At 30.0% G+C, this 11,096-nt stretch overlaps 1 protein-coding gene across 1 annotated transcript; it reads right to left on the minus strand.

Moving 5' to 3' along the window:
* Positions 1–4,221: 4,221 nt before the first annotated feature.
* On the minus strand, positions 4,222–9,853 carry LOC103499544 (nuclear transcription factor Y subunit A-7-like). Its single transcript, XM_008462558.3, has 6 exons — positions 9,678–9,853; positions 7,721–7,955; positions 6,334–6,449; positions 6,168–6,242; positions 4,693–4,860; positions 4,222–4,586 (listed from the first exon to the last, which is right to left on the minus strand). Exons 2-6 carry the CDS (start codon positions 7,941–7,943, stop codon positions 4,371–4,373), a joined length of 798 nt encoding a protein of 265 aa, XP_008460780.1. The 5' UTR covers positions 7,944–7,955; positions 9,678–9,853; the 3' UTR covers positions 4,222–4,370.
* Between the last annotated feature and the right edge of the window lie 1,243 nt (positions 9,854–11,096).

Consider the following 11,096-nt stretch of genomic DNA (forward strand, 5'->3'; position numbering starts at 1 on the left):
GAATAGTATAATCTTGAATCCAATAAACTAAGGTCCTGAGACTATCTAGTGTAGACTTGAACTTTATATAGAGCCATAAACGTAGATCAAGTTCGAATATATAGCCCAAACGGTCTATAGTGTATGAATAAGGTTGGACGCTTTATTTTGGAAACACAATGGATGAGGCTAGCTTTGTAGTTAGTACAAATGATGTGATCCTGAATCGTTCGTGTAGATACATAGAAGTAAGAGCATCCCATGGAAAGAGTTTACATAAGACTAGAATAGTAATACTTTTAACAAATCTATTACTTTCATCATTTAAACATAAATTAGCCTGGTAGTAGTATGTTCAGCGCACAGAGGTTCACAATCAATATCTGGAAAGAGGAAAAATTTTTTGAAAGAGTAAGTCGAAATATTTAGTGAGCAACGGTTTTATAAAAACAAGTTTTCATTAATCGTTTAATGTGAAACTGAAGCTGCAAATACATTTATCAGTAAACAGTCATTTCATAATGTGGTACTTGAATATTTGCATAGCTTTTGTAAGACAACATTCTATAGTCACAGGCAGTATGAAACCTCTTCGTTCGAAGACAAAATGGTGGATAGGAAACAGATTTCGCTGTAATCCTCCTCTTTTAAGGCATATAAATATACCCTTCTTGATGGCTAATAAATTATAGGCTCTTTAACTCTACCATCAGTATGGAGTTAGCCATATGCATACAGTAGGTCTCATGGAATATTCGGGTTTTGAGAAAACATTAGAAATCATTGAAACATTTTCTTTGCTTTCATAACATGTCAATAAATCATTTAACATATCCTAACTTTGAGAAATCAGTTCAATAAACATTTATTGTAACGATCCAACCCCTTATACTAAGTCGAAGTCATTACTAATTTAAAAGATAAATAAAATTTATAAAATTAAGATAAAAATAAAACAAAACCTCACAATCTTCATTTAAAAGCATAAACAAATGTGATAAGAGATAAGTATAAAAATAAAATCCTAACTCGGGTCCAATCTAATTTTAAAGAATAAAGTAGGAATTAAAAAAAATGTGAAAACTGAAAGCCGACATGACACAAAGCGGAAGAAATGTATCTCTATGGCTCGCCACGGTCACTTCTGGTCACTCGCCAGCTTGCCTTTGCTCTTACCTCTACCTCTGCCTGAAAAATAGAAATGGAAAGAGTGAGTATAAAATACTCAGTAAGGGACCCACTACTAGTTCCGCTAGGTGCCTGTTAACTTCCTATTAGAGTCCTGAGAAGTGGTACCTAAGAACTGGCACGTTCCCAAACACGTACAACATGTGATCCTGGAGGAACATAACTTGTCTTTGGTGATCCCAAAGGAACACCTAGGACAAACTGGTCTGTAGTGTACCCGGAGGAAACACTAAGACAATCGGGTTGCGAGCAATCCTATCGAATCACTCAAATCATGTCTATGTCAATGCCAGACTGGTGGTCCTGTCGGACTATGCAGTCCTAAAAAGGTGGTGATCCCGAAGGACACCCATGTAGGTACGACTCTAATAGGACAAGCTAACATACACCCTAACCATAGCATGCACGTAACATATCACCATCACATCATCAAGTCATATCATATCATATCATATCGTCATGTCATATCATATCATCATTAATTTGTCATGCCATTATGCAATCTAGTTATCAATATGCACAACTAAAAAATACATGCGACCTCTTAATTCCACTTGTAGGTCTAGTAGTAGAATCTTTTACCTGGAGATTTGCTCAAACAAATTCTAACAATAAATCACGCTTTCCAAGCAGCGAAGTCTTAAATAGTAAGAAAACACCATTTTACATAACTTAACCATCAAACGAACAAGGACCCAAAAATTCAGTTGAGGTAACTTACCCGAGGTCGAGTTGCAACGAATAAGCTCTTAACTGGAGAAAATCTCACGCTCCAAAAATCACTTGATCCAAATTGTCCTTTAAGAGGAATAATTTAATTTAACCCAAAATTAAATTATTTAAGATCCAAAAGATTTAAATCTTAGTTGGGTATTCAAAAACCCAATTAAAACATACCAAAACAGGTGAAAAAGGACCCAAAATAAGCTGGTGGCTAAAAAACAGGTGAAGCGACTAGGCGACCCTAGATAGATTTCTTGGTTTTTTCTCCTTTCATTTCTCTGTTCACCTCTCATTTTGTCCTTGTCACTCTATCAAACAATTTGCCCTCACAACATCTTTTTCTTTTGCACACAAGTCACCAATTACTGCACAAGAATCGTAGATTTTTGTTTTACAAGCTTATCTGAAGAGTTTACTATCTGATTCATTAGTTGTTGTGTTACCTTTAGAAATGTATGAGTTGTGTATTATTACACCAAAGTTTACCGATACTAGTTATGATAATGTTTGTTGCTCTGCTAATGTTAAGATAATGTTTTCAGAGGGAAGCTGAAATGCAAGGAATGTATGCAAGGCAGTCGCGGACAAGGGAAGAGGTAGAGACATTGTATGAAAAAGATGAAGACGAGCATGGTGACACCTTACGTGGGGCATGCGGTGAACTATACTTCAGATGAATTTTGGATTTGCTGTGATATCTGTGAGAAATGGTTCCATGAGAAATTTGTTGTATGAAGAAATGTTTCAGTTTATCAGTTTTCTTGTGATGTATTGAGTTTTCTAAAACAATGTAGTTTTTTGTGTGGGTTTGTTCTCAAAGAATTTTTTTTCTTTTAACAAAGTTGTAATGCATAGAAGATAACATATATTATTCAATGAGATATTATATGTATAGTTCTCTGTTATTTCTTCTATTAATAATATGATAATTATGAAATATTAATGAGGCCAAATGTTTTCAAAACAGCTAGTGAAACGTTTTGATAACGTTTTTCGAATGATAAAAATGCTATAAAATGTCTTTTATAGCATTTTTTCAATGTTATTGAAAATGCTATTGAAACATTTTATAGCGTTTTTCCAACGCAATAAAAAATGCTATCAAAATGTTTCGATAGCGTTTTTTTCACGTTATAAAAAATATTTATAGCATCATATTTGTGCTATCGCGGGGGACATATTATACCGGCAAAAAAACGCTATGAAAAATCATGGACTTTCAATAACATCGGCTACGACAGCATTTCGAAAAGGCTATCAAAAATCAACGATAGCGTTTTTTTGATGCTATCGTAACTGATATTTCTTTTAGTGTCACATGATAATTGGTTAAGTGCTCGTGTTGCCGCCTTCCCTTCTCGCATTATCTTGTTGTACCATGTCGCTTTTCTCTACAACTCATTGTTTGATTCCTTGTTATTCTGCCCCGTACCACGCTTTATCTCAACACACCTATTCAAACTTGCTAACTTCAAAAATTAATTTACAAGAAAACCCACCTATTAGAACTCATGTTTCACAATAATCTAATATCAAAAGCTTAACGTTTCTATTCATTCTTTGATGTACCTACCATGACATAGAGATGTCATTCACAACTTCCAATCTTTAAGGAAATGGTTAAACTCTTCCCAACTTTTACCTAAAATTCCAGATTGAGAGTTCTAACTTCAATTATTTTTAATATTTTTATTTATTTTTTTCTTTTATTTCTTCATCAATAATTAACTTCAATTATGTTTAAAATTCAAGATTCAAAGTTCTAACTTCAATTATTTTTCTCACTAGTTTAAAGATATTTAATTATTAGTTGCATGTGATTGCATAATCCGCGGAACATAATGCAGTGGCCGGGTTATTTAGTGAATGTTTTAAATATTAATCCTTTTCTTGAAATGTTTTTTAAGTAAAAGCAAGAACATATACAAAGGCGCTTGATGAGGTGGTCGGTTGATGGTGCTATGAGACTAGTAGTATGGACACTTCCACATTAGTTTAATTTATACATCTTAAAATATCTTTTTAATGTTTAATTTAAACAACACAGAATATACCAACTTCGCTTTTGATCGATAAATCATTCTTTTAAATGTTTTTCTATGGATTTCGAGTTAAAATTTGTTTTGGGTTAAAATAAAATATTTTCAATGATGTTTTATCAACTATTTATGCATGAAAATTCTAAACTAGCGATTTTTTATCTACAATTGATTTTAAATTTAAATTATCACGCATGTATCAACGTTCCCCTGTGAGGTTTCTTGATCTGATTTCATTTAAAAGAAAAAATTAAAAAAAAAAACCCAACAATATTATGTGTATATATATATATATCACTCACACAAAAAAGAAAAACTCTTAAACTAAAAAGATCAAATACAAAATATATATTTTTGAGTCCTACTAATTTAGTGTTAATCTTCGAAGTAGCGGAAGAAACGGGGGGACAAGTTATTTCCAAAGCCAGAACACCTAACCATTCATATATATGCAGATAAATGTAGTTGGGACCCTTGATAACAGTTGCTGCCATTGCACATTGATTCAGAGCCTAAACTAATGTTGCTGCCTTCCCCATCATCATCATCATCCAACGAAGTCGAAGCTTCTACCTTCTTCTTTTTGCTCAAGAAACGCCCTCCGCATCCCCTTTCCCTTCTCATGGCGTGCAGGTGTCTGGATTCGTGAAGATATGGCTGCGATCCACACACATGTTGGTTAATTACCGAAGAAAAAAGCTTAAGCTAACAAGTTAGAGATTTATGTATATTGTATATAGAATAGCTTATTACGTTTGGCTACCTTTCTTTGTGATCTGGATATTCTATTTTCGACTTCCGCCTTGGCTCGAGATTGTCGTCGACGTAGAATTCCATGGTACTGCTTCGCATTCACGTAAACAGGTTCTTCCGCCATTGCTAAAGGCAAAGCCATTCTAGCTTGTGCCATTCTACTATAATCTGAATTATGCTGAGTAACAATGAACCTTTTTAGCTAAAAAATAACTCAATAAAATCATAGTAAAAGTATATATGGTAAGTTCATTTTTTCTGACTTCCTCTTTTATTAACATATAGAAGCAAAAATATACAAATAAAAATACGTAACTTTTAGAAAAAATAACTTTAATATCAAAACGACTCAATTAAAATATGTTTTCCACTAGATTGGAAAATAAATTGTAGACGTATTTAAGTAGGAATAAAGTGAAGCTATGAAACCCAAAATATACGAAGTTGAAAAAAATGTTTTTTTTAATGTATATGGACACAAAGTCCATAAACAGAACAAGGAGAACAAGTCACTCCTTCAACAACTCAACTCCTTGAGCCCAACAAACTCCAAAGTTGTTTGTATGCGAAACAAAATTTTCAATATAGGAAATTAAATACGAGCCATGGTCACCCAGAATGGATGCAGTATATGGACTATTATTAATAACAATTAATTATTAGAGAGTTATTAATTCAAATGCGTTCATCATTGGTTTAATTGTATGGTTTGAATTTTAAAAATTGTACGTCTTTGTTTAAGAATATAATTTGTTTGAAATGGTCTCTATATAATTAATTGATTAGTATTAATCGTTTAAAAAGCTACAACTCCATTTCATAACCATTAAATTTTTTTCTAAAGATGGTGTTCGTTTTGTTGCCAATTGTTTACCATGGTTGTCAAATTTCGTGACTAAACATTTGATTTTTTAACTATTCTTTTAAAATAAAAATAATAATTTTAAAAAGTAATTTATTTAACTTCATTTGGTAATAGTGTTCTTTTTTTTTATTGACTAAAGAGTTGAATTTTGGAGAAAAAGTTTGTGAAGACTACTATTTCTAGTTTTCATAGTTCAATTTGGTTTATGAAAAGAAAGTAGGCTGCAAAAGAAAAGGACCGAAATGATATTTTATACCTAACTTTTAAAAACTAAAATAAAAACTCAAATGGCTATCAAATGGGAGGTGTGTTTTCAAAACTTGGTTTAGCATTTGAAAGTTGTATATGTGTATATATGTACAACAAAACAAATAAATTAATAGTTGAAAGTAGTGTTATATGCTTAACTAGATATCATTATCAAACCAAAACCTTAAATTTCAAAAATTAAAATCTAAAATTTATCAAACAATACATAAAAAATGACATTATCAACAAGCTAAAGGTTACTAAACATGTGTGTTTCATGGTTTTCCTTCGTTAAAAAATTAAAAATTAGAAAACATACATAAAAAATGACATTACCAAACAATACTTTTTTAAGTAACATCTCCACATACCATTGTTTGAAATTCAAATGGAGATGGCAGTCCTCCATAGGACGGGTCGTGGTATGTATAAGACGTATCGGTTGTCTGTTAAAAAATAAAAATTATCAGTTTCAATATGAAGAAGGAGAGAGAGAGAGAGAAAAAAAAAAAGTAGAGATCTAGAGGGTGAAAGAACCATTGAAAGGGTAAGAAGCTCTGGTTGAGAAGTAGAGGCATGATAGTGTTCATTATTCATCAATGGAAGAACAGTGGATTCATCTCTACTCTTATATGGTAGTGTTGATTCTACACCTGATCATATCCAAAACTTATCATTCTTAATAAGATTATGAAACATTTCATGTCAAAATTGTTATGTTGTTTCTACTATTGTAGCATTACATTTATGGATTCAATATACATGGGAGTTGGAAACATTCATTCCATTATCAACACACTTTTGTTACAATTTACATTTATGGTTTTGTTTTGTTGCAATTATACATTATTATCAATTTGATAGCGTTTTGGTTTTAACTTTTTTTTCACGTCTCCTGTCAATTAAGATAGTCTTCCATGCTATTTTGTAATTAAATATCTACCATATAGGTGTACGAATTGATGTAGGAGAGACTTTTCATTTAATAAAAATATGTGAAAAATAGATTTTTGGCTTTTATGTCTTAGGACTTAGTTTTCTTTTCATCCATAAATTTCAAGTTTTGTTCTAATTTAATTTATCTTCTATGTTTGAAAATGTTTTTAATTTTATTTCTAAAATTTAAGTTTCAATGCTTACTTCAATTTTTCTTCAAATACTCGCTTTTCTATAGTTAAAAGATGATATCTACTAACTAATGTTTTTAAGAAGAATTAAAAAATTATCATTAATTAAGTTTAACTATGTTTCATCCTATTAAAATTAATAAATACATAATCCAACTTTATATTTATTTTAAATTAAGTTAGCTTCGAGGACTAAAAAGTGAATATTATATTTAGTAATTAAAAAATATTATATTAAATTTAAGATACTGTGAAAAAACATAATTAACTAAAACTGGGGGACAAAAAACGTAATTTACACCTACATTCAAACCAAACATTAAATATGAGATAAAGTTAGAGATAATTGTAATACAGCAATTAAATTTAGAATAATCAAGTATATAACAGTATTTTTAAAGAATCGTAAATATAGGAAGTCAATCAAACATCAATAATAAACTTAGGATAGAAGTCTATTAGGGAGAGATGATAAACTTTTTAATATTGAGATAGTTGCAAATGCAGCCATTATATTCAAAAAAAATTAAGTATATATTAACATTTTAAAAAATTTACAAATATAGCAAAATCTGTCAATGATAACAGTCTATTAGCAAATGTTGGTCTATGATTGATAAACCATAAGATTCTATCAACGATAGAAGTGTATCACAAATAGATTTTGCTATACATGCAATTTATATAAAATATTGTTATATACTTAATATTATTCTAAAAATTGTTATATGTTATAATTACCTTTATATTATTTACATTTTAGTGCATACTTAATAACGCGGGGTGATCGTACTTACCGGACAAAGTTATACGCATTTCCTTATGGCTTGTTCTGGGCACTGGCTCACTGTCAACCAAGCCCTTGGGCCAAGCCCAATTTCTTTTTTCTTCTTTTGACATATTGGCAGTGGTGCTATTGCCGCCGTGCAACTTACAAGGTTGAGAATTATTGGTGTAGTTTGTGATTTGCTGATTGTCACAATCTGGACGGTTTCCGCATTCTATTTCAGAGCTCATCATTCGCACTATCTTCTGAAGAACAATAAAGGTAAAAAGACGAAAAGAAAAACCAAAATTTATCCTAACAAAAATTAAGCTTCCTGGTAATTAACATTGCCTCCATACTCTAAGACGTATCTTCAAAAATCCGTCTTGATAGAGGAAAATTAAACAAAAGGATAGAAAATTTGCTTTCAACTTTTTTGATGATCTCCATCCTTGTTCTTTTAAATTGTACAATTTAGTGTATGAACTACATCTTAAAAGGGACCCTGTGTAGATTTCTTTTTTCTAAATTTTAGATATCAAAGGGGTGACTTCTGATACAAAAAATCAAAGTTTGTATTTAAAACTAAAGTTAGTGGCTTACAAAAATATATGACTTTCTATGATAAATATTTTCATTTTTTCAGTTTAATCTATTTTCTCCACGTTTATTATTATGATGATTTACATTTTACTTACCTACAATTCTCGAGTTCTTAGTTAAATTCAAAAACTAAAACCAAGTTTTTAGATGTTATTTTTTTTTCTTTCAAAATTTGACTTACTTTTTAACAACATAGATAATAATATGAAAATTTTAGAGGTAAAAATAGTGTATATAAACTTAAATTAAAAAATAAGATAAAACAAAAAAATGAAACTTATACATGAAAGAAAAATTACATATAGAAAATGTTATTAGGTACGAGAACAATGCATTGAGAGCTTAAAAGTTGTGTTGGGGGAAAAAGTCATATTTAATTAAAAGGAAATGAGATAATTAGAATGGTTTTTCAAAAGATAATTTAAAAAGAAAATGTGATATATAATGTTGGAACTTTTGTTCCCAACAAAAGATTTTTTTTCTCGTAACATAGAATAGGAGAAAACAAATTGAAATAAAAATATCCCAATCATTTAATATGAAAAATTGGAAAACAATAAATTTCTTTTAAATATTTATGTGTGTGAATAATAAAAACAATTGACTATTGAAACAAATTATTGTCTCTTTTGTTCCTTTTGATTTTTTAACTTATAGTTTGTGACATAATTAATATCTTCCTTTAGTTTTAACTTTTACCTTATATACTTTTGATATTTTTAATTGTTATGCGAAAATTTATTTTTGTCAAATGATATTACTATATTTTATCAAACAAAAGCAAGTCTCATTATATCATTTTTAACAAAGATAGTACATATTTGAATGACTTAGGTAATTGCGACTTGTACACCCAATAAAATTATAAAACAAGTATATATATATGAAATTATAGAAATATGGACATGTACACGATTTAACCTATATTCTTTTACCATAAATCCTATCATAAGATTGAACATACATCTGTCAAAATTCATAGTTAGTTCAACCATAATTAACACAAGTTAAATTCCTACTTAGACATACATCCAAATTACTTCATGCATGCACACAGACATATATATCAATCTACAAACTTCTTTTTCTCTTTTGTAAAGGCAAATAACTTCTACCGAAGTACAACCAAACTAAGAAGAATCAAAAGAAAGAAAACAAACATATCAAAGCAATAAAAGATTTAAGAAATGGAAAAAAAAAAAAAAAAAAAAAAACTCACAGTGGAGAGAAGATAAGATCAGTGTTTGGGGTGTGAGAAAATGGAAGAATCCCAAAAGAAAGTGAAAATAATTTCCCAACACAAAACAGTGTTTGGAGTCCAAGAAAATTTGGGATTATAAAAAAGAAAATGAAATTTATAAAGCCCCCAACATGTATCTACTTACCAAACACAACCTATCAGAGAAATTATACAGAGGGAGAGAACTCAGAGTTAAGAGGGTAGAGAGAGATGAGTGTTTGGGATGGGAGAAAATTCTAGATTCCCAATGAAAGAAAATTTTCTTTGGAGAGAAAAAGGTAACAGGTGGCAAATGGGCAAACACAAAGCATAGATTGAGATTTGTTTTTATAAGAGAGAGAAGATAAAAAGGATCAATCTTGCTCCCCATTTAACCTATTTGTTGGCTAATATTGGAATCAATGATATTTGGTCCCTAATCACTAAAAATCAAAATAATCAAACATACTTTTATGTTTAGAGTCTTTTAAAAAAATATAAAAAAACGAAAAAATATTTACGAGAACAATTCTAAAAGTGGAAAAAGTCCAGAGGTCTATCGTGTAAAATACCAAAAATGCCTCGTCAACCACGCCATCAATAACGCGTGGGTAATGTATTTGCAATTTATATGCGATCGTTTAGATATGGTTCAATATATACGCGATCGTTTAGATATGATTATAATTTATACGCGGTCGTTTAGATATGGCTACAAGGCGATCGTTTAAATATGGTTCAATATATACGCAATCGTTTAGATATGATTTGATCGTTTTAGATATGACTATAATTTATACGCGATCGTTTAGATATGGATACAATTTATCTTTTCAATTCAATCGTTTAATTTGTTACATGATCGTTTAGATTTGAAGACCCAAATCTAAATGATTTTTTTTAATTCTTTTGGTACATGATCGTTTAGATTTATTTACACGATCGTTTACTTTTTTTACACGATCATTTACATTTGTTTACTCCAATTCAAATGATTTTTTTCAAGATTTTTTTTAAGATTTTTTATACACGATTTTTTTTTTACACTAAATGATAATTTACATTTGGCTACTCCGATCTAAATGTTTTTTTTTTAAGATTCTTTATACACGATCTTTTAGATTTTGCTATTTTTGTTGTACACAGTCTTGTACACACAGTCGTTTAGATTTGGTTACCAAATGTAAATGCATAAAAAAAAAGACGATGGAAAGAAATTGCAGTAAAGTAGAAAGACGAGGAAAGAAATCAAAACGAAAAAAAAAAAAGAAAAGGAAAAGAAGAAAAACGATGGAAAGATTAAACGACATAAATAAAAAAATTGAAAAATAAGAAAGATGATGGAAAGAAATTGCAGAAAAGAAAAAGATAAAAGAAGAAAGACGATATCGTAGGGGAAGATGAGAAGGAAGACAAATCGCGAAGAAGAATACAAAGATGGAAGGACAAACTTGAAATATTTAAAAAATTGCTAACCTTATGGGCTTTGTTAAGTTTTCCTTTATATTTTGGTGGCCTGAGGTGCACCAAGAAATAACGTAGTTTAACCTGCACTTCATTCAAACAAAATCAAGTAGATCAAATA

This window comes from Cucumis melo, chromosome 8 (assembly GCF_025177605.1).
Source record: "Cucumis melo cultivar AY chromosome 8, USDA_Cmelo_AY_1.0, whole genome shotgun sequence".
Taxonomy (NCBI): Eukaryota; Viridiplantae; Streptophyta; class Magnoliopsida; order Cucurbitales; family Cucurbitaceae; genus Cucumis; species Cucumis melo.